This window comes from Rutilus rutilus, assembly GCF_951802725.1.
Source record: "Rutilus rutilus genome assembly, chromosome: 18".
Classification (NCBI taxonomy): domain Eukaryota; kingdom Metazoa; phylum Chordata; class Actinopteri; order Cypriniformes; family Leuciscidae; genus Rutilus; species Rutilus rutilus.
The window spans coordinates 29404695-29432673 of record NC_140231.1 but is presented as its reverse complement, the minus strand read 5'-3'; the positions used below and the strand labels follow the sequence as shown (position 1 = coordinate 29432673).

At 38.2% G+C, this 27979-nt stretch overlaps 1 protein-coding gene across 2 annotated transcripts; it reads left to right on the top strand.

Moving 5' to 3' along the window:
- Nucleotides 1–77: 77 nt before the first annotated feature.
- On the top strand, nucleotides 78–26546 carry LOC311276951 (folylpolyglutamate synthase, mitochondrial-like). 2 transcript variants are annotated; one of them, XM_084387014.1, is made up of 15 exons: nucleotides 78–157; nucleotides 14945–15073; nucleotides 15784–15837; nucleotides 16458–16522; nucleotides 16966–17080; nucleotides 17874–17951; nucleotides 18184–18245; nucleotides 19248–19350; nucleotides 19426–19503; nucleotides 19586–19730; nucleotides 19804–19884; nucleotides 21677–21827; nucleotides 23101–23176; nucleotides 23260–23326; nucleotides 24436–26546. In XM_084387014.1, the coding sequence occupies exons 1-15, from the start codon at nucleotides 146–148 to the stop codon at nucleotides 24858–24860; spliced, it is 1641 nt and encodes a 546-aa protein (XP_084243140.1). In that variant the 5' UTR covers nucleotides 78–145; the 3' UTR covers nucleotides 24861–26546. The 2 variants fall into 2 exon arrangements, with proteins under 2 accessions (XP_084243140.1, XP_084243139.1); XM_084387013.1 differs by lacking the exon at nucleotides 78–157 and having other exon boundaries at nucleotides 14905–15073.
- Nucleotides 26547–27979: the final 1433 nt, after the last annotated feature.

Below are 27979 nucleotides of genomic sequence, written 5' to 3'. Positions count from 1 at the left end.
GGCGACTCAAATTGACGTCATGCGCGTGCTCGCGAGGGGAGTCAGATTCTGGCAGGGAGTAAGAATTCGGCACAACACCTGTGTCTACACGGCCGAACTGTCACTGAGATTCTCCAGCACAAAAGCGGCTCCGCGGTTCCGAAGAATGGACTATCAGGTAAAGCTTTTGAATTCCCTTGTCTAAATGTTAAGCGTATTTATGTGAAACAATACAATAAATGGTAAGTTTGTGGACTTTTTTTCGGACTTTGGGCTGAAAGTGTTTGTTTAGATAACAAAATATTATTTAAATCCAGCGCACGCGGATGATGATTCATCCGTGTCAGTTACATCAGCCGTCAAGTTTTTGAAATCAAAGAGCGGCAATTTTTGTGCGCGGTGAGAGTGAGTGAGTCTGACTCCATTGAGGTCTTACGGCAAGCCGTACAACATTTAACGTTATCCATAATAAATGACAATCTATTGTTATTATGTTTTATGTATGTATAATGCTATTAACGCTTATTTATGATATACTGCTCACTTCTAGTGACTTTACTAGTAGTTACAACTCGGTTACGAACTAGTACACATTGTTACCAGTTACAAATAATAGAAACTTGTCACTATTTGGATGACAGAAAGTTGGTATTAATATGTAGGCTAATTAATAATTACATTGGATTGGAGTAATCACTTGTAACTAAAAAGTACTAGTAACAATAATAGAAGAATACAAGTAAAGTTAGATACAAGTTAGGCTAAGGGTTAAGTTAAGGGCAATTCCGCGCAAAACTGTCACATCCATAACGCCAACTAAATACCATGGCATTGTGTTGACGTTATGGATGTGACAGTTTTGCGTGGAATTGCCCTTAAGCAATAACTGTCAAAACAGCTTGCCATAAGTATGCAAAACTTATGGCAAGCTGTTTTGACAGTTATTGCTTAAGGGCAATTCCGCGCAAAACTGTCACATCCATAACGCCAACTAAATACCATTGCAGGGTTGCCAACTCTCACGCATCTCGCGTGACAGTCACGCATTCAGCCTCAATCTCACGCTCTCACGCTCAACAAAGAAATCTCACGCAAAAATAGACATTCTTCTGTGCTCTATTTTTTTTCACTCATGTGCACTAAATTTCAGAATTACTATAAACAATTCAGGCTCTTAACTACTGGATGGACCACTAGTTATGGCGCAAATTAGTTAAACATCTCCCAGAACCTAGAGCGAGCACGCATGCGAGACTGTCGTCCAAACCAACCGATAGCGCGCGCACGCACGGCAGAGAGGGAAAGTCTTACAACTGCGCATTTTATCAGTTGCGGCGCCTTCATCTATAGTCTACACTGCAGCACGACGTATATTCACATCAAATGTTAACGCAGAGGAACGGGACACTGCAGAACACAAAAGTTCATTATTTGCATGTGCTTTAAAGCCTTGCCGGTTAAACATGTCATTCGCTGCTGATGCGCTGTTCAAATATGCCCTTTACTGAGCGCGTACACTCGACGCGCACATGCACTAAAAGCCTGTTACTGGACTAAGTTATCTTGTGAGTCTAATATTGCGCTAATACTGTCAAATACAGACAATGTTTACATAAACAAAGTTGGTTATGTCTAAAGTGAAAGCAAACAGAGAAAATTAATTAAAATCTGCTTGTCATATATATATATGCGTGTATATTAGACGCGTCGCGTGCAGTTCTTACAGAGACAGTAGCCCTAATAATAAACATGCTGCCGCTTGTTCTTAAAGAGATAGTTCACCCAAAACCAAACAGTTGCTGGTCCCCATTGACATACATAGTAGGAAAAAAATATACTATGGAAGTCACAGGGGTACATCAACTGTTTGGTTATTGACATTCTTTCAAATAACGTTTATTTTCAACAGAAGAAAGAAACTTATTCAGGTTTAAAACAACTTAAGAGAGTAAATTATGACTTTTTGGGGGGAGAACTATGCCGTTAATGTTAATAAAACAACAAAACACACAGAGGAAATCATTCACTGCTCTTGACTGAGAACTTTAAGTCTGTTGTGTTTTATTTTCATAGGCTATTTGTCCATTTAATTACTTTCTTCAATTCTACTGTTAAATACACCTATAGCTGAAAAAATAAAGCACTGTTTATTTCATTTGTATATTAAGCTGTGTATGTGTAATATGTATCTCTGTTCTTAATTTTTAATAACAAAGAAAATAGTGACAAAGATTTTAGCTTCGCCACTTTGACCTAAATGTCTGCCATTCTTTTTTATTTTATATTTTGTTACCTATATTTTGTTATAAGGCTTTGTTTTTAAAATAGGGACATTAGTTTGGCTGTAATGCTCAGTCACATGCAAAATAGTAAAACCAACATGAAAAAGAATCATGATAAAATCGTGATTTTTTCTGAAAAACAAAACAAAAATTGTGATATTATTGCCATATCGCCCACCCCAGGTGTAAAAAAGTGCCTAGATGTGCTTAGATGCTAAAAATGTGTTATTATTGATCATTATATCACACTACAATTAAACATAATGAAACATTCATTTGAATTGAAATTGTTTTATTAGCTTAGCTAATATTATTTATTAGCTTTTTCTAGAGATTGCAGTCATGCATGACATGGTGAAAAATGACTTGAAATAATACTGAAAATAGGTTAAGATGAATGTTAAAGGTGTGCCCCCTAAAAGCACAAGTGGCCCCTGCCTGCCCCATCCCACCCCCCCCTGCAAAACTATGCAAAACTTATGGCAAGCTGTTTTGACAGTTATTGCTTAAGGGCAATTCCGCGCAAAACTGTCACATCCATAACGCCAACTAAATACCATGGCATTGTGTTGGCGTTATGGATGTGACAGTTTTGCGTGGAATTGCCCTTAAGCAATAACTGTCAAAACAGCTTGCCATAAGTTTTGCATACTTGTGTTCAGGCCATGTGCGAAGTGTGCTGGCAGCCATAACTGAGGATTAAAAGCATTTGTGTGAAGAAAAAAAGATCTTATTTCATTTATAATTGTGCTAGATGTGTTATTTATATCTATTAAAGAATTAGATGGCAGTTAAACATATTATTATCAGCACCCAAGGACGACTTCCTGGAAAACAGCCAGGGAAGCCAGGACAGCATATTACAGCCTCCTATAACACCAGAGCAACAGCCCCTTTCACCAGACACTTTCTCCCTCTCCCCTGCAACGCCACTACTGTGCTTCTCACAGAAAATGGAAGAACTGGTGCATGCTGGAACCAGACTATCCCACTCTTTTGCTGCAAGCCCCCAGATACCAACTAAAAAAAGACAGGCACCATTACCACCAAAGCCTGCGGGCCCAGCTCGCCCTCCCCCTCCTCCTGTGAGAGCTCTTCGGCCTCTGCCACAACGCCAGGGCCCACACCCTCCTCCTTCTGCTCGAGGTGAACCAAAAACAACTGATACCAGCTCTCAGTGATATGTGTCGGGTCCCCGTTTTGATAACAGTAACTTTCTCAAATGTTTACAAAACAAGCGGGAACCCAGTGTGCCTGTATCTTTCTCTATTGCTGTTCTATTACATGATAGAAAGTCTAAGGCCTTCAATAGCCGTACAGCAAACCCAACTAATCTGGTGCCTATTACACGTCAAACTAATATTGCTGTGGGGAAAAGTAAGTCTGTTAAGTTAGCTCTTTTAAACATTCGCTCACTTAAAAATAAATCACTTCTAGTCAACGACTTAATAACCACAAACAACCTGGATTTTATGCTTCTAAATGAAACCTGGCTAGAAGACAGCTTCAGTGCAACAATCCTCAATGAAGCAGCCCCTCCTAACTTTACTTTTATGAGTGTCTGCAGAGCTGTTAAGAGAGGTGGGGGTCTAGCTGCTCTTTTTAAAGATATCTATCAATGTAAGCAAATATCATTTGGGAATTACTTGTCTTTCGAATATCTGGGTATTGTGTTAAAAGGTGCTCCACGCATTTTACTTTTCATTATTTACAGGCCTCCAAAATACTCTCCAGCCTTTGCTGAGGACTTTACAGAACTGTTATCAACAATTACCTCAGAGTTTGACTGTTTTGCCATTGCTGGAGATTTTAACATCCATATAGATAATGCAGAAAACAATATGGCAAAAGAAATCAAAACTGTTTTAAAAACTTTTGATCTGACTCAGCATGTACATGGACCCACACACAATCATGGACACACTCTAGATTTACTTATCAGTAAGGGTCTAAACATTTCATCGATTGTTATTAAGGATGTAGCACTGTCTGATCATTTCTGTATTTTCTTTGATATATTGATCTCTCCTGCCACTGAAGCGAGATCTGTGTCTGTCAAGAAGAGATGCTTAAATGAGAACACTGGTGTCCTATTTATGAAGGCTATATCTTTAACACCAAGCATATCTGCAGACTCTGTTGATTTTCTCCTTGATTCTTTTAACTCAAAAGTTAAAGGTGTAATTGATGATATTGCTCCTGTGAAAGTCAGGAAGAAGAGTGGCAGACAAAAGGCACCTTGGAGAAACTCAACAGCAGTGCAAAATATGAAAAGACAATGCAGAAAAGTAGAGCGCATGTGGCGTAAGACAAAACTTGTAGTGCATTATAACATCTACAAAGACAGCCTTCATGCTTTCAATATGGAACTAGGCAAAGCTAGACAGACTTTCTTCTCAAATATTATAAACAGCAATTTAAACAACACACGCACTCTTTTTGCTACTGTAGAGAGACTGACAAACCCCCCAAGCCAGATTCCCAGTGAAATGCTCTCAGACAACAAGTGCAGTGAGTTTGCTTCTTTCTTCTCTGAGAAAATCAATAATATCAGAAAGGTGATCAGCACATCCTTGACTTGCGCTGGGGTCAGACAGATCAAACCACCTGAGAAAGTAGTTACTATGTCTGATTTCAAAGAAATTGATGGCAAAATTTTGGAAGAAACCGTACAGCACCTTAAAACATCAACCTGCGCTCTTGACACACTTCCCACATCGTTTTTCAAAAGTGTGTTAAACAGTTTAGAAGCAGATCTTCTAGAAGTGGTAAATGCTTCACTTCTCTCTGGGAGTTTTCCAAACTCCCTAAAAACTGCAGTTGTCAAGCCCCTCCTGAAAAAGAGCAATCTGGATAAGACCATATTAAGCAACTATAGACCGATCTCAAATCTTCCTTTCATAGGCAAGATCATTGAAAAAGTTGTATTCAATCAGCTGAACAAATTCTTGAGCTTGAATGGATACTTTGACAATTTTCAATCTGGTTTCCGACCGCACCACAGCACAGAGACAGCGCTCATAAAGATAATAAACGATATTCGCTTAAATACTGACTCAGGCAAATTATCAGTGCTGGTGCTACTCGACCTCAGTGCTGCATTTGACACTGTCGATCACAACATACTTCTGGACAGGCTGGAAAACTGGGTGGGGCTTTCTGGGATAGTCCTAAAATGGTTCAGGTCATTCTTAGATGGGAGAGGTTATTATGTGAGTATAGGAGACCATAAGTCTGAGTGGACATCCATGACATGCGGAGTCCCTCAAGGCTCAATTCTTGCACCACTCCTGTTCAACCTGTATATGCTCCCAATGAGCCAAATAATGAGAAAGAACCAAATCTCTTACCACAGCTATGCAGACGACACACAGCTCTACTTAGCCATATCGCCCAACGATTACAGCCCCATTGACTCCCTGTGCCAATGCATTGATGAAGTCAACAGTTGGATGTGTCAAAACTTTCTTCAGTTAAACAAAGACAAAACTGAAGTCATTGCGTTTGGAAACAAAGATGAAGTTCTCAAGGTGAACGCATACCTTCACTCTAGGGGTCAAACAACCAAAAATCAAGTCAGGAATCTTGGTGTGACACTAGAGTCAGAGCTTAGTTTCAGTAGTCATGTCAAAGCAATAACTAAATCAGCATACTATCATCTGAAAAATATTGCAAGAATTAGATGCTTTGTTTCCAGACAAGACTTAGAGAAACTTGTGCATGCTTTCATCACCAGCAGGGTGGATTACTGTAATGGACTCCTCACTGGCCTTCCCAAAAAGACCATAAGACAGTTGCAGCTCATACAGAACGCTGCCGCCAGGATTCTGAGCAGAACCAGAAAATATGAACATATCACACCAGTCCTCAGGTCTTTACACTGGCTCCCAGTTAAATTTAGGATTGATTTTAAAGTATTATTACTGGTATATAAATCATTCAATGGCCTAGGACCTCAATACATTGCAGATATGCTCACTGAATATAAACCCAACAGATCACTCAGATCATTAGGATCATATCAGCTAGAAATACCAAGGGTTCACTCTAAGCATGGCGAGTCCGCTTTTAGCTATTATGCCAGCCGCAACTGGAACCAGCTTCCAGAGGAGATCAGATGTGCTCCTACTGTAGTCACATTCAAATCCAGACTCAAAACACATCTGTTTAACTATGCATTTACTGAATGAGCACTGTGCCAATGTTCGTCCGACTGTTTGTACTGTATTTTATTTTTTATTTTTCTAAACTGTTTTAATCTTATTTCTTTTTATTATTTTAATTTCTTCTATGTAAAGCACTTTGAATTGCCATTGTGTATGAAATGTGCTATATAAATAAACTTGCCTTGCCTTGCCTTGCCTTGCCTAGTCAGTGTCAACAAAGCTTTATTAGCATAATTGTTAACGTTTGGAATATATATACAAAAATTACAAATATTATATTTTATTATATTATATTACAAAAATGCGACGTCTTATGTCTGCAAGAAACTTTTTTACCTAAGCAGGATCTAGAAAAATTAAACTTTTTTAATGACAGTTTCCACGGAGCTGGGGAATCCACAGCGGACCTTACTATGGGTATAGTGAGAGGTCGGATATCAGGGGGTGTGGCTATTCTATGGCACAAGAAGCTGGACTCAGTGATAAATGTCATTAGGACTGGGTTTGACTGGTGTATTGCGGTACAATTGAGGTTTAATAATAAAGAACTTACTATTCTCAATGTATATACACCTTATGAGTGTTTGCAGAATGAAGATTTATATTTAAATAGGCTTGCTTATATACATTCCTTTATTCATGAGAATCATTATACAAGTGTTTGTGTTGTTGGGGACATGAACGCAGACCTTACAGACAGTAAGTCTTTGTTTGCCAGGCATTTAGTACAGTTTTGTGATGATAATAACCTCATTTTGTCCAGCCAATTGCTTCTTCCAGCAGATAGCTATTCTTATATAAGTGAAGCATGGCACACAACATCATGGCTTGACCACTGCATTACCACTGCTGATGCCCATGCTATTGTGCAATCTATAGAAATTCTATATGGGACTTCCATGTCAGACCATGTGCCGTTTGCTGTGAAGCTTGATGTGGAAAGTCTTCCTGAGTTGATTCAGGGGGTGAATGATAGCTGCAAGACTAAATTGGATTGGGCTAAATTCACAAATGATGATCTCCTGACATATTGTATGAAAACTGAGGTTCTTTTCAGTAATATTTGTTTACCCAAGAATGCTATTATGTGCTTGGATGTGAACTGTATTGATATCTCCCACCGTGAAACCCTCTCTGCCATGTATGACAGTATTGTGGGTGCAATGTATGAGGCTAGTAGACCATACCTTGCACTACCTGTAAAAACTATCAACATTAAGCCAGGCTGGAACAGGCATGTTGAGGCACATCATTCAGAAGCTAGGGTAGCATTTAAGGCATGGGTGCATGCAGGCAGACCTAGAAATGGTCCGATCCTTGAGCATAAAAAATTTACTAGCACTACACTCAAATATGCCATCCGTTACATTGGTAAACATGAACAGGCTATGAGAGCAAACTCAATGGCTGAGAAACTTAGGGGTAAGGATGTTAATGGCTTTTGGAAGGAGGTGAGAGCTCTGAATAGGGCCAACACATTGCTTCCATGTGTCGTGGAAGGGGTGTCTGGAGCTGAGAATATTGCTGAGCTGTGGAGGCAACACTACTCCGCCTTATTTAACTGTGTTAAAAGTGATCCCTATAGAGTGACAAATATTGCTAACAGTAGTCCAGTGATAATCACCTCCAGTGAAGTCTGCCAGGCAGTAGCACAGCTATCTGACAAGAAAGCAAGTGGGTTAGACCACATTACAGCAGAGCACCTTAAGTTTGCTAGCCCTAAGGTGGCAGTATTGCTTGCCATTTGCTTTTCTGGATTCATGACCCATGGTCTGCTACCTGAATCTATGTTGTCTGTTACCCTTGTGCCAGTTATTAAGGACAAGGCAGGCAAGGTTGGGAGTTTGGATAATTATAGGCCAATAGCCCTAGCCAGTGTGATATCCAAAGTACTGGAAAGGATTTTGCTTGATCGTTTAGGTCCTTTTATTGGTACCACTGATAATCAATTTGGCTTTAAAGCTAAGTTTGGTACTGATTTGTGTATTTATGCTCTGAAGGAGGCAACTCATAAGTACATAAGACAGAACTCATCCATGATAATTGGGTTTATTGATGCTTCTAAGGCCTTTGACAGAGTCAATCACCATAAGCTATTTGAAAAACTGAGACAAAGGGGTGCCCCTGATAGCATTATAAGAATCCTGGCTTACTGGTATGCCAACCAGAGTATGCAGGTTAAATGGGGTAATATAGAATCTGCCACTTTTGGGGTAAATAATGGGGTACGTCAGGGGGGGCTACTTTCACCAGCCCTCTTCAACTTTTACATGGATGAGTTATCCCATCGGCAAATGGAAGTTGATCTAACATTATGCAAATGCTTTTAAGGTTTTTTTTTTTTTTTCTAATCTGTTTGTGTGATGTTTATCTGTGATGTAACTGAATGTATTGCTGCACATTTTGGCCAGGACACTCCTGTGAAAGAGATTTTTAATCTCAGAGAGCTCTTTTCTGGTTAAATAAAGGTCTAATAATAACAAGTTGCAAAACAGGGTGTATGATTGGTAGCACCTTGGTTAATCATTTTATGTATGCTGATGATTTGGCCATTTTCTCTCCCAGCAGTGCTGGTTTTCAGCAGCTACTGAATATCTGCTCTGAATATGGGGTGAAATATGATGTGTTGTACAATGCCAAAAAGAGTGCTGTATTGATATGTAGGACAAAAGGGGACAGAGATCTTTGTTTTCCAGACTTTTATCTGTCAGGACAAGTGATGAGTGTCTGTAATAAAATTAAATATCTGGGTCATTACATTACAGATCAGTTATCTGATGATGAGGATTTGTACAGGCAGCGTCGCATATTATATGCCCAAGCTAACATGTTGGTAAGAAAATTCAACATGTGCACGGATGATGTCAAAATTAGCCTGTTTAAAGCATATTGCACTCCTTTGTATACTGCTCCTTTATGGACTAAGTTTAAAATGGCAAGTATGCAGAAGCTTAAGGTTGCTTATAATGACTGTATGAGGATACTGCTCAACAAACCCAGGAGCTCCAGTGCAAGTGAACTGTTTTGTAATGCAGGGGTCAGTACCTTTCAGGCATTATTAAGGAGACTCATTTACAAATTTATTTGTCGCTTGAATGCCTCCAAGAACAGCATTGTTATGCGGTTGGTAAATCCTGGGTTTAGTACCATACGATATCAATCTTCACTGTGGAAACACTGGTATAACTGTCTTTTATAGAAATGTTTTAGTGTTGTTTCTCCTGTTTTTACCTCTTTGTATATGTTTATCTTTCTCTTTTTCATGTATGTTGTATGTCATGTCTCTGCCTTCTGAATGGACCATGAGTCTGGAATAAAAGTTGATGATGATATACCACAGTGCAGTAATGTTACTTGTTAAATAAGGTGGACAAATGTTAGAAATAACGAGAATTATTAAAAAAACAAGGTAAAAAAATATCATTGTTGTGTGTATGTATGTGTATATATACACAGGTTTCTTGTATACAAACAATACCGGATGCGCGCGCATCCAGGAGGCAGAAAACCGCTAGCTAGTTATGCCGAGTTCTGTAAAAGAACATTGTAATTAACGTAGATTTTGCATTGTTTGTAATTTCTTGTTGACTCAATAATAAACTGCAATTTCAGAGTTGGATCTGTTTGTTTGTGTCTCATATTAATATAACATTATGTAAAACGTCCAACTGTTTACGAATCAAAATCCGGACATACTGTGATGCATGTATGAATTATCATGTTAGACTAAGTTAGTAATGTAATAGCCAATGTTAGCAGTGCAGCATCTATTTTAGCCCGAATTTGCTTTTATATAAGTTAACCTTGTTTACGTTACTTTACGACCTGCAACATTTCATTACACATATAACGTTACTTTACTGTAAATCAAAGATTTGACGATGGATTATGTGGGAAGCCATTAGTACCTCCGACTGTGGCGATTATATTAAAAAACTTACTCTCAGCAGTGGTGAGATCTTGCCGGTGTTGTGCCGAATTTCGACCCCCTCGTTGAAGTCAGTACCTGATTGCCTAATCCTAACCCCACAACTAATCCTAAACCTACCAATACTAGGGGGGTAATAATTCGGCAGGGGTCGAAATTCGGCACGACACCTGATCCCTACGCAATACATGACGATCTTTGGATTGTGGATGACAAGAAGTGGCCAGCAATTGTATGGCCTGATATATATAATTATCTTATTCAGACACCAAGTGTGTATACAAGAGAAATGATTAGAGCGTACAAATCCCTTGATGCAAATAACTACGCTATGTGGTCGGTCATGTGCAGCTCGTCAAATTATGAATAGAAAGAATATAACATACAACTTCCTCCTTCTGTCCCACTCTTCCATTCGCCTAGATTTGGAGTTACTTACAACATGTATAATTTAAATGAGCAGATAAAACACAACAGATAGGCCTGCATGTAAATAAGTTACGCAACAACTCCTTGGCATTTTGACTTAGCGACAACACCACCACTTTGTTACTAGCCTAAACCCTTTACTCCGGTACGAAGACCGCGGGTCTTTTGCCTCTTGGTTGCGTGCGCAAGCAGTGATGACGTCGCCGAGAAATCCATGTATACAGTAGTCGATTAGAAAATTACAAATAAACTTTTTATTTTACTTTTGTCTGAGATTTCCCTTATATTTGTTATGGTGTCAGGACTAGATTCACCTCATCTTACATTATATATGTGCCAGTTGCTTGTATGATTCATCTGATCAATTTTACCAACCAACCAAAACATTTAGCAGCTTTACATATTTAGTTTTCATTAGTCAGTTGTAATATGATTGTAGTACATACACCAGATCTGGCTAAACATTGACTAAAACCGTATTATGAAAGAGTTCAGAAGTTCAGTGTGTCTATCAAAGCAACAGTAAAGCCTCAGTTTCACTAGTTCACACTTACAAATAAGTCAGATAGAATAAATGCGTATTTGGCGTGCTGTCCGAGGAGAGGGCTCCGGGCTCGGTATTCGGCCCGAACCCAGAGTACTCCCCCCGTATTCCTGGCTGTGAAAGAACAAGCCAAGGGTGAGGAGTCGGGGTGGTGGAGGGATGCTGAAACTGTCAAGGAAGTTAGGTGAGTTGACAGAGTGAATATATATATGCTTCCTCTCATGCTGATAGGGTAGACATGGTAATTGTTTGATGAGATGATTGATAGATTGGTTGATTGACTGATTATTTGAACGTGCTCCTCCCCATATGAAAAAAAACCTGCATGGTTCATATACAGCAACCATATATCTTCCTTACTTAAATCGGCCAGAATTACCTTCTGTGTTTCATATAAGACCAATATATGTCCTATACAAAATCAGACCGATTATGGCCACTTTCATACTAAATAGCACACATACAACTTGTAGGGGATTTTTGCGTTATATATGAATACTGTTAAAAGACTTATATGAGTTTTACATGACAAAAGTATGCAAATGTGTATGGTATTAGTAGAAATATATAAAACTCATATAAAATTCATATATAAATCATTTAAAGTTCTTATATTGAATCATATGCTAGTCAAATTAAAGTCATATAGAATTTATACACATTTTGTGTCATTTGTTTATGTGTTTCATACAGATTTCATGTGTTGATGACCAACATCTGATTCACTTATATGCAGTTGGCAAATTTTTAAAGGGATACTCCACTTTAAAATGAAAATGCTGTCATCATATACTCACTCTCATGTTGTTTCAATCCTTTATGAATTTCTTTCTTCTGCTGAACAGAAAGGAAGATATTTAGAAGAATATCAGTAACCAGTTTCTGGTCTCATTGACTTTTTTTCCTACTATGGAAGTCAATGAGACCAGAAACTGTCTGGTTACTGATATTCTTCTAAATATCTTCCTTTCTGTTCAGCAGAAGAAAGAAATTCATAAAGGATTGAAACAACATGAGGGTGAATATATGATGACAGAATTTTCATTTTAAAGTGGAGTATCCCTTTAAACTGTACAGTGCAGAAGCCGGTTCGAGGATTACTAGCTGTCAGAATATCACTGACCTTTATGAAGACTGTTAATTTTCCTACAGGATTTGAAAGAGCAGTTATAAAGCAATGACATTGTAAGACCGTGCATTTACATTAATTGTGAACTGTCTGGGCCTGTTGTTTGTGAACAAATCATAACATATTATTGCAAATGAACAAAGTTGAGTCAAATATGTTTCTAGAACAGTGATTAAAATGTTGAAAATTGGCTGGAATATGCTTTTGTATATGAACTCTGGTGGTGATGCACTCTAAAAACTTTTAATATTATTTACTCAATTTTTTTTGGTGAAACATTTTTACACTTAGAATATTTATTAGATTTTTAAGCAGTGAAATAAATTACATACACTGTATTAACTGAGTAAATGTAAGTAAAACTAATTAAATAGATCTGAGTAACTGCATTTGGTACATTAACAAATAAAATTGAGTAGAAATAATTTGGGGAGAACATTTAAAAACAAATATTTATGAGTAATATTAACTGTGTTTATATGCCAGTAATATTAACTTTTTTTATTTCCTCTAAACCTCTGTAAAAAATATTCCATACAACCACCGGTATAACTACATGACATTGGCCTTTATTGTCGATGAGTAGCCTACAGCAATACAGCATATTTTATAATCTTTTTAACACGTATACAATATTTAAACTCATGTAAGAAACATTTTCGAAGTAAAAATTAAACATTTAGGCCTAAACATTCAAGTAATTCAAGTGTAATCAACCGGTCTGTTATCCAGTATCCACCGGATCAGCGCTGGTTCCCATCCCGGAGATGGACTCGCCTCTGCGGGGGAGCCTCTAACTTTACACCGCCGTCCTGCGTCACTCACAGCCGAAAGATGCTGCGACGCGACTGACTCCATAACCTGCCAATAAACAAATAGTGCACAGTTATGAGGACATTTTATCATCCAAATTAGTTATATTCATTATCTTTAGGAATATAGTCGTGTGTTTATGCAAGGCGTTACAATCATGCGAAAAGGCAGACGCGAGCCGACACTCGGTGAGTAACATTGCATCTCTATATGTTCTTTCGCATTAAATAAAATGATTTAAAGCACATTAATGATTATACAGATCAAATAAAACATGCACACACCTGAATTTCACAGAGGAAATGCACCAATTCTGCGCCGCTGAGAAGAGAAGAGAAGAACTCTCTGAAGACTGAAGAGAATTCAAACAGCGCGCGCTCACTCAACCGCTGAGCTGTCGTCACGTCCCGTCAGGGGGGAGGGGGGAGGTGCGCGCATTGTTTTAATTGAGTAAACTTAATTTCTTATGCGTGTTAAATATTAATAATATTGATTTTATTTAAGTAATATTTGTGGTTCTTGAAACAGATCATTTTAATTATCCATTCTCAAATATGGTGATGGAAATTTCACAAATATATTAGCTCAGTGTATTTTAAATAAATAATTGGTTAGTCAAATACTAAATTATTTTAGTGAAAAACTTCAAACTTAAATATAACTGTAAATTTCAGACACAATTAATTGTTGGAGTTTTAGTCAATTAGCCTATTTCGGTACGTTCAACTCAAACTATCAAGTAAATGATATTCAGAGATTTTATTAAGTGAATAAAGTTAATTATTGCTGTGATATTTACTAAGCCACTGAATTATTTTTTTTAGAATTTATTTTTTATTTTAACCATAAGAATCACTTCGACATTTAGGAAAGTTATATGTTAAGAATAGAACTGCATGTTGCATACAATAGTACTGTGATAATGTTTAGAGAAATTTTCACAAATGAAAATGAAATCTGGTGATGCAGGATTTAAAATGAAAACTATTTATATGTGAAATATGCAACTGTATCTTGTAGAACACACTCTAATAAATGTGTGCTTGTTAGTGTAGTTTAAATGTTGTGTTTCATCTAAGGCTGATTATACAGTATATACAGTAACCATGATTGACTACAGGCATAGGGCTTGACTTAGGACAAGATAAGAACAATGAGTGAAGTACAGCCTTATACTGATTGGTAAACTGCACTGTTTTATACACATCCATGTTGGACATTAATATTAAATTAGCATTATTTTCCTATGTTTTTACATCATGAAAATCTATATGGATTCAGTTGTATGTAGGACATATATGACATAATATGATTAAAAATACACTAATATTATACAATTTATATATGTGGTTTTTGCAGCATATATGTCCCTTACAATATTCTGTTGGAACATATAAGAATCACAGGAGTTTTTAGCAAACCTTTTCCATATGGGTCCCGAACTTTGTTTATAAAACATCATTTGTAGAGACTAAAAAGCTCCACATGGATATCTAGCTATCCTCTGAATTTACTTCCAGCACATGTAATGCGAGTCATAAATCTGGATTTGATGTAAACATGAAATGTTCTGGAGCCCCGGAGCTGGTGTTTTGCTCCATTGGTTGGGGTTTGAGGTGTTGAGATGGCATGAAGTCTTTGAGATCCAGCTGTAGCGTCATGAATGTCTTTCAGGATGCGGTGTGCACCCTCAACACACTCCAGACCAACGCCAGCGCTCTGGAGCAGTTGATGAGAGAGAGAGGTCATCCTCAGCTCCGGCTGCGGGCCATGAGAGGCTTTCTCCAGCGGGCAGGACTCAAGGTATCGAACACCGCTACACGACACGAAAATTACTCATGACGACGGTATGACCAAAATCCTTTTATCACAGTAGGAGTGGTTTTATATCACGATAACTCTATTATCACAGATGATTGATAATAACGAAATAACCATTCCTCCTTAGCCGATTAACATTTCTATTTTAAAATCTTGGTTAGTAGATAATATGCAAATTTGGTGTTCAAATATTTTTTGAGTGAGTTAAGTTGATATTGTATATAAATATTTGTTAATTTTCAGTGTATATGCGTACATTACATTTCTATAATTACATTGCATTGTCTTTTGTATATTTTTTGTATGTTAAATAATGTGGTAAAGCCTATTTGTGGATAAAACAGTGCTTTATAAATGAAAGGTGCTTAATTTTGTTTAATTATTGTCTCTTTATTTGCAACTTAACAGACACAAAACAAAAGAAACGCTACATAAATGATTGATAAGTTTGATATCACCGTGCAAAAACAGCTTCATATTATGCATGTCATTTAAAATAAAAGGCATTATAAATAGTAAATATATGCCTAACTGACGGCACATCAGCAGCTAAAATCAACTCAACTCTGCTTTGCATCGTGAAACCAAGTTCTTCCTACGGTTGACTTGTTGAAACATGTTCAATTCAGTATTTTAGTTACAAATTATTTTTATAAATAACCATTCAACTGATGTGCTCTGTGTGTCCTCAGGTAGAAGAACTTGATTGTCTCAATATTATTCACGTAACTGGAACAAAAGGAAAGGTAAGCCAGTTCATGAATGATTTAAAGGGATAGTTCACCCAAAAATGAAAATTAGCCCATGATTTACTCACCCTCAAGCCATCCTAGGTGTCATTACGTCGTGCGTCAAGTTCAAGTGTCACTCTTTTGGCGTAAATCGATGCGTACGGCCGTCTGCCGGAAGCTAGTTATTTTAGTCGAAGTTTTAAATATTAATATTTTTCTTACACGAACGCATCGCTTCACTTCAGAAGGCCTTTATTAACCCCCGGAGACGCGTGGAGCACTTTAATCATGAATAGATGCGCTTTGATGGACTTCCAAAGACAAACAGCCATTCACTGCCATTATGAAGCTTGGAAGAGCCAGGACGATTGTATTCGTCTGAAAGAAGCATGTCATAAACACCTAGGATGGCTTGAGGGTGAGTAAATCATGGGCTAATTTTCATTTTTGGGTGAACTATCCCTTTAATCACTGAATGAAGTTACAAAAGTTCAGTGAAATCTCAATCTCTGTTACCTTAAATTATACGTTTATCTCTGTAAAGCTGCTTTGAAACAATCTACATTGTTAAAAGCACTATATAAATGAAGATGACTTGACTTGAAATGCTGATTATTATTCTTTATTTGTTTCAGGGTTCAACGTGTGCCTTTACAGAACAGATTTTGAGGAACTATGGCTTCCGCACTGGATTCTACAGGTATTATAACCAGTCAAAATAATGCAGTGTTTGGAGATGAAGTGTGTGTATAGTCATTCTGTAGTGATTGTGGGAGTGGTAGGGTTTTTAAACCAGAGTAAGTGTTGTGTAACTCTACTGTTCATTGATGCATGCAGTGCACATACATTCATGCTGAACTTTGCTTGATCTTTCCACTTAAATAAACCAGCTCTCAGAGTAAACGGTAAAGCTATGTGTTGCGTCAGTATTACCTTGTAAATGATGTAATCGATCAGTCCTAAGTTTTGTTTAGTTGAACTTTATCTCAAGCTTAGTGATTTACATAGTCACTGACCAACCATTGTTCACAGTGAGACATCAGTGGGTTTTATAGGGCATAAACAAACACTGTAGTAAAGTCGTTACATTTACTGCATTATCTTATGTCAGTTTGATGTTTTATATGATGTCTTCATTTTTAGTTCACCTCATTTGGTGCAAGTGAGAGAACGAATCAGAATCAACGGGCAGCCAATAGGAAAAGAGCTTTTCACCGAATATTTCTGGCAGGTGTACGGGCGACTGGAAGAGACAAAGGTGAGCCGGATGTTATTCCCCCCCCCCTCCCTTTTGAAATAAAAGTCAATATGCAATGTAGACTTTCACAACTCAAACTCCTTCTTAGTTGGACAGTTTATTATGTTTATACACCAGAGCATTTGTGAAAACTAATGGTAAAAAGTCATAAATCACCATGTGGTTATGACACAATCCTGAACACATTAACATATGATGACAGTGTGAAATATGCTGATAGGTGAAGATAATATTTGCATAAATTTGTACAGTTACAAAAAAGAGCCTGTCTGGTTCTGTCTCAGAGAGAGGATAGGAAATGGCCATGCAAAATAGTGTTATGAACACTTTTGGTGCAAGAAATTACACAAAAATAATAGAACATGAACCCCTAAATTCCTTTGAATGAAAATGTGCAAATGTCTGAGTTTTTTCCCTTGGAAGAAGATTAACATATGCGTTAGTAGTACTAAGTAGTAGCTTTATGCAATGATCTGGTTGCTTTCTCTACTTCTGCTAATGCTAATTCCTATGAAAGGATTGCGTGTTTCCTGCTGACTGCTCCTCTGGGTTTGTGTCTGTACCATGTTAATTGTGTTAAGTGTAAATGTGAGGCGTCTGGTCACGTAACTGCATAAACAGCATGTCAGTCATGTGAGGAAGGAAACAGTGCCGTTTGTTTAGACACTTGAACCTAAAATGCTTCTTTAAACATTCACATCCATGTGTCTTACATGCGTGACAAAGCACAGCAATAATATGAGTGATATCTAAAAGACTTTTGTGTCATAAGAGTTTGTGTTTGACCTTTCAGGATGCCAATGGCGGCAGCATGCCTGCTTATTTTCACTTTCTCACCATTTTGGCCTTCCACGTCTTTCTTCAGGAGAAGGTGAGTAACATCACTGATCAGTATTACCTGATTCGTTTTATTATAACGATTGAGCATGTAATGGAGCCCACGTATATTCAGCTCAAGCATTTGATAGTGATAGTTTTTATCATCTTTTATCATCAGTGTTAAAGTTGAATAAATTGTCTTATAGATCATGACACTTGTCCTTTTATTATAGATGCTGGTTATTAATTGAGCTAAATTCTCTATTTCTCCCTCTCTTGCTCAGGTTGATTTGGCTGTCCTCGAGGTGGGGATTGGTGGAGCTTATGACTGCACCAATATTATTAGGTACCAGAGCTCTGATTTCTATTCTCCCTCCCATCTGCTTCAGTGTAGCGTGTCTAATTATCTCTTTGTGCCGCGTTAGCCTAGTTTCAGCCATTTCATCTTCATTCGTCTGGCTTCATGGTTTAAGCGTGACACATTCCTCTCAAATCAACCAAATCATTGATCTGCATTCTTTACTGGTTTAGTGTATCCTCAGTAGCCATATCAAACCAATCACCAACAATCAAGTGCACAACAAATAAAGCTATTGTCTCCTAAGAGAAAGAACCGATTCTAAACTGCCTGAAACAAGTCGCCAGTAATTTCAGTCTCACTGCCTGAAACGAACCTATGAAGGTTTGTAACAAATTTGCATAATGCCAGCCTATGTTCTTCATTGGCTGCTTGCGAACAACAATCTACTTTGAATCGCCCTCAAACGCTGTAGTTGTAGCTGATGAGGCCTGGAAGAGTTTGGTTCATGTTGTCAACATGGGAGAAGGAGCTGTTTTCTGGTGCCAAAGCAAATCCACTTTGCACGCTCTTCCAAAACATGAGGACTCGGACTCGGATCAGTACGGTAAACATTATGCCATCGTTACTGTTCATATCACTGTGTATCAAGCTCTGAGCCTCTAAGCCTCCGGAGATGAAATTTAGATATGATAATGGGTGCAAGTAGATCAATCACAACAGACTGGGCCGCCTGACCAATCAGAGCAGACTCAGAGTAAACCAATCAAAAACAAACTGGGCTGTCTGACCAATCAGAGCAGAGTAGACCAATCACAACAGACTGGGCCATCTGACCAATCAGAGCAAAGTAGGCTCTCTGAAAGAAGGGGTTTAAAGAGACTGAATGAGTTTTTTTTTACCTAGTATCCATGTAAACCTATTGTAGGAGCTTTCAAAACAAAATGAGGAACATTTAAATTGCATAATAAGGGCACTTAAATTTTTATAAGAAATGACTCGCTTCACTTAAAAGATTGAATTTGTTGAAATGCCTCTCGTGTTTCCCAGGCATCCCTGGGTGTGTGGGATCTCCTCTTTGGGCATAGATCACACCAGCATACTGGGAGACAGCATTGAGAAAATTGCTTGGCATAAAGGAGGGATTTTTAAGGTAACTATCTGTGAGTTGTGACTGTAAAAACCTGAGTGTGTTTTAAGGTATTCAGTGAATGTGTGTTCATTGCAGCCGGGGGTTCCTGCGTTCACAGTCAAACAGCCTGATGGGCCGATGAAGGTGCTTAGAGAGAGAGCAGAAGAAATTGGGGTAAGAAATACGAACATGCTGCAGATACACAATTCAAAATGCAGTTCATTTTCTGACATTGTTCTCTGTTTTTCTCTCTCAGTGTTCGTTGTCAGTGTGTCCTGATCTGGATGAGTATAAGAGCGAGGGCTCGCTCAGGTTGAGTTTAGCCGGTCACCATCAGCGCAGTAACGCTTCTCTGGCTCTACAGCTCTCACACACCTGGCTGCAGAGACACATCCTCACAGGTGTGTGTTTCTGACCCTGTGGATTAGCTCACATCTCTTTTATAGTGTCTTTAATCAACTGTTTGTTCCTCAGATCCTGCGTCGTCATCTCTAGTAGAGTTCAGCGGTGTGAGTCCAGGTCCAGCGTTCCAGCCTAGTCCTGCAATGATCAAAGGTCTGTAAAAACATACTATACAGCCTTATTAAAAGCTTTTTTCTAAAACCTATTGAGCAGTCTTGATGTCTACAAGGCAACTGCTTCTCAAGACCCCGAAATACTCACATTGAAGTTCTTTTTCATTCTCCACTTAGGGCTAAAAAAAATACCTGAGCGGCGAAATACTATTAGCAAACATCCCAATGCCGTGCGCTGCTGAGACTGGCATTGAGATGAATATGTAAATATGAGCTGCATGCTTTACTTTGAATAACAAAATAAACAAAAATGTACAATGTTGAGAAAAGAGCAGTAAAGAAAGAATCTGGGCCCGGTTTCCCAAAGCGTTCTTATCTCTAAGTAGTTCTTAATCTATTCCTTAACCTCTCTCTTAACCTTATGGGACGGTTCCCGAAACGTTCGTACGCTAAGTATATCTTTTGTAAGTCACACTTTCGTAAGGTTGGTCTGGACCATTCGTAGCTCTCTCTTAGCGTTGTTGCAGGTCTACATGAATATAATTCTGAAGTTTTAATACACCCAGACAGTATTACATTAGGCTAATTCAAGTGTTTTCATGCAAAGAATAAAATTGTCATTACACTGATTGTTGTTAGATTTTTAATTATATTATTATACAATATTATTAATTGAATTAAAACGCTCTTTTAAAGGCCAGTGAAAGCATAGGCTACTGTCAGTTAAGTCCTATTCGGACGCTAATATTGTTTCTCATGGGCTCGTCCGGTATTTTAAACATTTACAGGGGTAAGTCAGTGATTTTAGTGCCGCCCGAATCCATAATATCAATGTTTTTCTCACCCAATCCGCGTAAAAATCCCTGGCCAAATTAGTACCTTCTGTTTTTTTGACAAACAGGTCGTGTGGTAATTTAATTGCCGTCTGAATCCACATCTCCGAGTTTACAAGAGATTCAAAATTCACGGTTTAAATCCTTTTTGATCACTGCTGAGCACCGTACGCAAGATGTACACTTTTATTACTGAAATGCTGGAAAGTATTTACACAAGAACAATATTTCATCGCAGCTCCACCTCAGCGAACAAAAATGGGAAAGAAAAGGCGGCATGTAAATTTTTGAAAAGGTTATTGTGGCAGCAATATATGTTACAATTTTAAAATATGTAGGCTACGCTTTTATAGGCTATTATAGTTTGAACTTTGAATTATTTTTTATAATATCCAATAATCATAATAAATTGAAATTTCAACTATTTCTGAAGTGCTTCTTTTATAAAGATCACCGCTTTTTCACATAAACAGCCCCTGCACGAGAGAATAATTGATTCTCGAGCCATCGATTTCAAACAATTCAGCACCATTGGCACGGACAGCGCCTGGTCACGTCCCACGTAAGAAGGTATATCTTAAGCGGCTTCCTAAGGTATAGTTCGGGGAACACACTTAGGAAAATAAACAAATTTGGTAAGATATATCTTTCGAGTCTTCTTAGCAGGCTAAGAGTGAGCGTTATCGGGAAACCGGGCCCTGATCATAGAGATGTGGATTTGTTTGCACCAGCTCTGCGATTCGGCTCTCCAGTCAAGTCACGTTTATTAATACAGCACTTTGTACAATGGATTGTTTAAAAGCAAGCAGCTTTACGGTATTAAACATGAGAAAACAATGTCAGTGTTTCGAACTCCCAAAGTTTTTGCCTGATTTTGTTCAAAATGTCACATCTGCTGCTTTCAGACCAGATATTTAACCACTATGATAGAAAAATACTAAATGGTCTTTAAGTCAAATATGCATCTAAGTCAATACACAATATATGATGTTTTGACAGGTCTTGCAGAGACTGAGTGGCCTGGGCGCAATCAGACGCTAAAACACGGCCCTGTGACGTATTTCCTGGACGGAGCTCATACCAGACGCAGCATGCAGGCCTGCGTCCGCTGGTTCACTGAGATCGCAGCACATCACGAGAGAAATGCTGGGTGAGAAGGCCTTGCTCTTTATTTTTATTTCTGTTTTATACTATACCTTCTATGATTGATGGCTTCAAGACTGAAATCTTTAAACATACAGTACAAAAGAGAACCTACAGCAGTGGTGTTATTGTTAAAGGGGTCATATAATGCCATTTTTGTACAAGCTAATATGATTCTTTAGGGTCTAAATTAAAAGTTTGTAATATACTTTAATTAAAAATTCTCATTAGTATTGTAAGAAAACACTCATTTTTCCTGGTCAAAAACAGCTGTTTTCAGCACGCCGTTTAAGTGCATGTGTCTTTAAATGATAATGAGCTTTGCTCACCCCGCCCCTCTGTTCTGTGCATACACCCTTTGTAACACAATAACCATAACGCATTGTTCATTATAAACGTGGGATTATGAATTATATTGAGAACGTCGTACATAGAAAACATGCCGTAATGTACCCTGAGTGTAAACAGCCGCATTCATCGTGAAGCGTGCAGCAAGCGATTTGCAAAGATTAATATATTAATATAAAGGTTAATAAAACGTTACACTCACTTCTTCTTCTGGAGGTGCAGCAGGAACACGAATAGTTGGTACCGATCCTTTTTTCAGGAGCAGCTTCTTAGCAAAACCAGCTTTATAACGTTACTGACCCTCGTTTGTAAAGCGGTCTGGTGAAATGATTCGCACAAGTACATGAAAGCATTGACGTTGATCGCGGGGAATATTCCCTTCGAAAACAAAACTCAGCCACTGCGTCTTCAGCGGTTCGGATTTAGGAACATCAAAATGACTGCTGTGTTCCTTATTACACCCAAGAACAGAACACCACAATCGCTTAGACGCCATTCTGCTCATAGACAGTGCTCCAGCGTATCAACAATGACCGCGCCGGTCCGCGCGGACTATGATTGACAGCTCGCTCACAAGCGAGGGCGGGTCTGTGTTGAAACTGCTGTCAATCAACAATCGTGGGAGGGGTGTCGATTTCAGTACAATCAACTTGTAAAAGTGCATGTACCATTATATGACCCCTTTAACTAAAACAAAAATATTTGTAAAATGTATTAATTAAAATTATATCAACGTTAACTGAAATAAAGTACTGAAATATATTTTAAAAAATGAATAAAAGTGAGAACAAAAATTATACATTGTAAAAGCTATAATAGTATATTAATAAAATAACACTGACATACGGCCAGCCTTGCAGTGGTTCTGAAACGTTGCATATCTGCAGATATCTGGTAAATGTGTTGGTGTTTAATGTTGTGTGTGTTTGTAGGGGTTCGGTGGTGAGGGTTCTCCTGTTCAACGTTACAGGAGAGAGAGACTGTGCTACCATGCTCAAACTGCTCACAGTGAGTTATCATTTCATGCTCTTAAATCATGTTACTCTTCTGAAGTAACCCAGAGACTCATTTTCAAATGCTGTATGTTTTAGCCCTGTCATTTCGACTTTGCCGTGTTCTGTCCGAACATCACAGAGGCCATAGCGACCTGTAATGCAGGTAAGAGATCCAGAGATCTAGTCCAGGGGTGTCCAAACTCTGTCCTGGAGGGCCACTGTCCTGCTGTGTTTCGCTCCAACTTGCCTGGAAGTTTCTATTATGCCTAGTAAGACCTTGATTAGCTGGTTCAGGAGTTTAATTGGGGTTGCAGCTAAACTTTGCTGGACAGTCAGTGGCCCTCCAGGAGCAGGATTGGACACCCCTGATCTAGTCAATCAGAAAGACAGGCGATAACTATAAATGTGATTGCTGGATCAGCTGGACCATTTAGCTACTTTAATCAGGACTGCTTAACGAACCGTGTTTGTGTGTTTTTAACCACCGCAGCTTAAGCACTCTTTTAAATTCAAGTACGCTGTCTACTTAGGCATGATTGTTTCATTCCTAATGCTAATTAATAGTGAGCAACAGAATTATGCCTTTGGGCCCAAAATGTGCAGCACAATCAGGCAATCCCATAATGCATTGAAATGATATTGAAGTTAATATAACATTAATATTATGATATATGATTTAATATAAAATAAATTCTAAAAACATTTGATAAAATAATAATAAACTTTATATAAATTTATTTTGTATTATTTTATATTTATTTGTATTTATATTTAAGCACTGTGAAGTATGGAAACTTCTTTTTTGTATTCCGTTATGAAAACAAGCTAATTGCTACTTCTTATGTCACAATTCTGACTTTTTCCCGCATTTGTGAATTTACATCTCGCAATTCTAACTTTTTTTTATTTTTTTTACGAATTGTGAGAAAGGCGCAATTGTGAGTTATAAAGTCTGCAATAAACATGCAGTTGCTAGAAGTTAGAATTGTGAGTTTATATCTCACGATTTTGTGGAAAAGTCAGAATTGTGAGATAAAAAGTTGTAATTACCTTGTTGTTTTTTATGGCAGAAACAAGTTTCCATAGAAAAACATGTCAATATCAGACTTGTGAATTTTAGTTTCTCATGTGCTGTTTCTTGTAAGTGGCTATTAATATTTCAAATCAGTCTCTTATGAGATTTTATGTCAGTTAGCACGCTGCCTTACAAAGTATTTTTTGTGCTAGTGTGGAAAAGTTCAGTGTATTTTACTAACATACTCTGTCCTTCAGATCAACAGAACTTTGACGTTTCCGTGGAGAACATGCTCACACGTTGCCTGGACAACCAGCAGAGCTGGCGCGTTATAAATGGCCAGGAGAAGAAGCCAGAGGCGGAGCTTCTGATCGGGGCAGGTTTGCCTTTAGTGGCAGAAAGGCACAGCGACACACTGGTGTTCCCCTGCATCCTCAGCGCCCTGCAGTGGATCAGTCAGGGAAGAGACTCGGTTCTGTCAGACCCAAACAGATGCGTCATACCCGTTAAACCGAGCATAAGCGCGAAAGCCGCACCGTTACGAGAGGCCGTGAACATACACGTCCTCATCACAGGGAGCTTACACCTGGTGGGAGGGGCTTTAAAACACTTGGACCCTGCTTTAAACCAGAGCCCGTCTACGGAGAGCCTTGGCACTCCCTATTCAGCCCCATTGTATTGATTTTGGTTGCAGTTCCATTAGAATTCCACTGGGGGTGATCGCGAGCGAGTGCAGACTGAATGGGAGTCAATGGGGCTATACGGCTAAATGTGTCTCTTTCACCCGATTGCTGTTGAGAAATCTCAGATTTTATTGTAGGCTTTGCAAGTTCAACATAGGTTATAGGTCGAAAGTTGAATGAACGAGTACTTATTTCTTTTCGATTTCTTACAGGTTGAGTTGTTGTTGCCCATAACACGCTAGCATTCTGCTAATGACGTCAGCATTCTGACGTCATTGACATTTTAAAAGACTTTTTAAACCAAATAAGTGGCTCTAAAAAATCTAACACCCAGCAATGTGTAATTTCTTTGCATCTCCTTTCGAATACAACATTCAAATTACTAGACAAAAAATTATATCCTGAGAAAAGTGGATTTTGAGGGTTTTTCGCCATAGACCTCCATTCATTCTGCACTCGCTCGCGAGCGCCCCCGCATGGACAGAGACGTGTTACTGCAGCCAGTCCAGAAACCGGAAGTAAGCAGAGAGTGCCAATTCTCTTCCTATTAGACATTCTCTGTTTAAACTCATAATGGACATATGAGCATCAGACATTCAGACAAACACAGCAAGTGCGCCACCTAGTGCCTAAACCCTGTCACTCTACAGTTCAGTCTGAGAAGATTTACTGCCCGGATGAACTCATGAAAGCTTGTTCTAGAATCCATGCATTCTACATCATGACTTGAGAAGAGCATTGCACCAGTTCTTTGAGCATTCATCAGTTTATGTAAAGAGCACATACATTCAAAACGACTTGCTGTTCATGTTTACTTTGATTCAATGTGCATTCAGTTAACTTTCTGTGTAAGCTTCTTTGTTTTGCATTTCAATTTTGATGTTTTTTAACCGGATCTTTCCATTTGTGAAATAGAAAGTCAGGTTACTTATCCATCAGTGGTTGGGTTTTTTTTTTTTTTTTTTATTGCACTGAAAGAACTGTGCCATATATAAAACACTGTTCTCTAATAATGTAATATCAATGTGTAATTTCTAACACATTTATGGGAAAGTTTGCATTCATACATTCAAGTGGATGCGAAATGATATTCAAAGCATTTCAACACTGAGGTGCCCACATCTGTTCATAGTAAATAAATAAGTTAAATGTTTTGTGTGTGTGTATATGAAGAGTTCAGATGCAAAAGCCTCTAAGTGCCATCTGAAATTTTCTTCTAGAATGATCATTTTGATAAAGCTTGTATATTTAAGTTCAGTAATTTCACTTAAATGACAATTAATAGGTAATTTGCATTGCTATTTAAGTGAAATTATTGAACTTAAATATACGAGCTTGATTAAAATGATCATTCTAGAAGAAAATGTCAGATGGCACTTAGAGACTTTTGCATCTGAACTCTTCATATATACATCCGAGGACTGGCGGTGTATAAAAACAGATTGTTTTCCATCAAATCTGCAAATTAGAGTAATATAATTTTTGGTAGCATTTTATGTACTATAGTTAAGATGGGAGGGTGTGTACTAGTCTAAATAGAAACTGCTATCTTGGAACATTTTTCTTTTCTTTTTAGATGGTAAAAAAGATGGTTTAGATGGTTTTGTTATCTGTGAAAGTTTGCTAATTATATCAAAAATGTGACTAACTATTTTGATCAATAAAGATGCCACTCTTGTCTTAAAGTGCCATAGGATGCTATTAAAAAAAATCTTAAAGTACTGTACATACCACAGATGGAAAGTGAATAAAAACAATGTTAAGGTTTTTGGTCTAATGTTCAATCATATTTTACCTAAATATGTACGTTGTTTAATTCCAAGTTGAGCTAATAAGATATAATGCATGCACACATGAATATATGGTACAATAACTTACTGTTTCGAAAAGGTTTTTTAAATATATTTGACTGTAAAGTAGTTTTGCGCAAGACTTCCGGACGGTAGGAGGCGGTAGAGTTTTTCTTGCCGGGTTTGAGAGTCCGTCCTGGGATCCGCAGAGGAACAGCAAGGATGCAGCGCCATAGATATCATCAGAGAATGTCTAATATGGCGAGAAGTTTCACTCTCACTACACTTCCGGCTTCTGAACTGGTTGCAGTTCCACTCTGATTCCATATGAGGGCGCTCACAGGACGAGTGCAGAATGAATGGAGGTCAATGGCGGTATACCCCTCAAAATCCACTTTTCTCAGGATATAATTTTTTGTCTATTTGAATGTTGTATTCGAAAGGAGATGCAAAGAAATTACACATTGCTGGGTGTTAGATTTTTTAGTCACTTATTTGATTTAAAAAAGTCTTTCAAAATGTCAATGACGTCAGAATGCTGACGTCATTAGCAGAATGCTAGCGTGTTATGGGCAACAACAACTCAACCTGTAAGAAATCAAAACGACATAAGTACTCGTTCATTCAACTTTCGACCTAAAACCCATGTTGAACTTGCAAAATCTACAATCACATCTGAGATTTCTCAACGGCAATCGGGTGAAAGAGACAAATTTAGCCGTCTAGCCCCATTGACTCCCAATCTCCCATTCATTTTGCACTCATGGCGAGCGCCCCCAGTGGAACTCTGGTGGTACTACAACCAAAATTCGGTACAATAGAGCTTAATAGGGAGTGGACAGGCTCTCCGTAGACGGGCTCTGATATCATATAAACGCTAGATGTCTTATGGCGCAGTCACTTCCGGCATCACCGTTCGGCCATCTTACGGCAGTGCTCTGTGCATTAAGGTGAATGATCAGCACGTACACAAATCCTCATATCTCGATGAAATCTCGACGGATTTACAAACGGTTTGGTTTCTTACAAACGTTATTAACATGGCTATAATTCCGAATGCTTGAACATGCATGTTATAATTTTTCATATGTATGCAGTTTATGTATGCAGTGTCGTAACTACATCTCTGACGTTTATAACAAACCAAACCGTTTGAAAATCGGTAGAAAATTGAGCAAGTTATGGTTATCTTATTTTAAAGTACATGCACCATTAAACGAGTGAGCGAGCACCCTGTCGCAAGATGGCCGCCGTGTGCGGACGTCGACCTCCATTGGCCAACAGCGCGTACGAGGTATCTAGTGTTTATATATATATCTATGTGCAGC

Coding starts and splice junctions, on each gene's coding strand:
- LOC311276951 (XM_084387013.1), top strand. CDS start 14,930: ATGAATGTCTTTCAGGATGCGGTGTGCACCCTCAACACACTCCAGACC. Junction 16,523..16,965: donor TTCCGCACTGGATTCTACAG/GTATTATAACCA, acceptor CTTCATTTTTAG/TTCACCTCATTTGGTGCAAG. Junction 19,731..19,803: donor GCAGAGACACATCCTCACAG/GTGTGTGTTTCT, acceptor TTTGTTCCTCAG/ATCCTGCGTCGTCATCTCTA.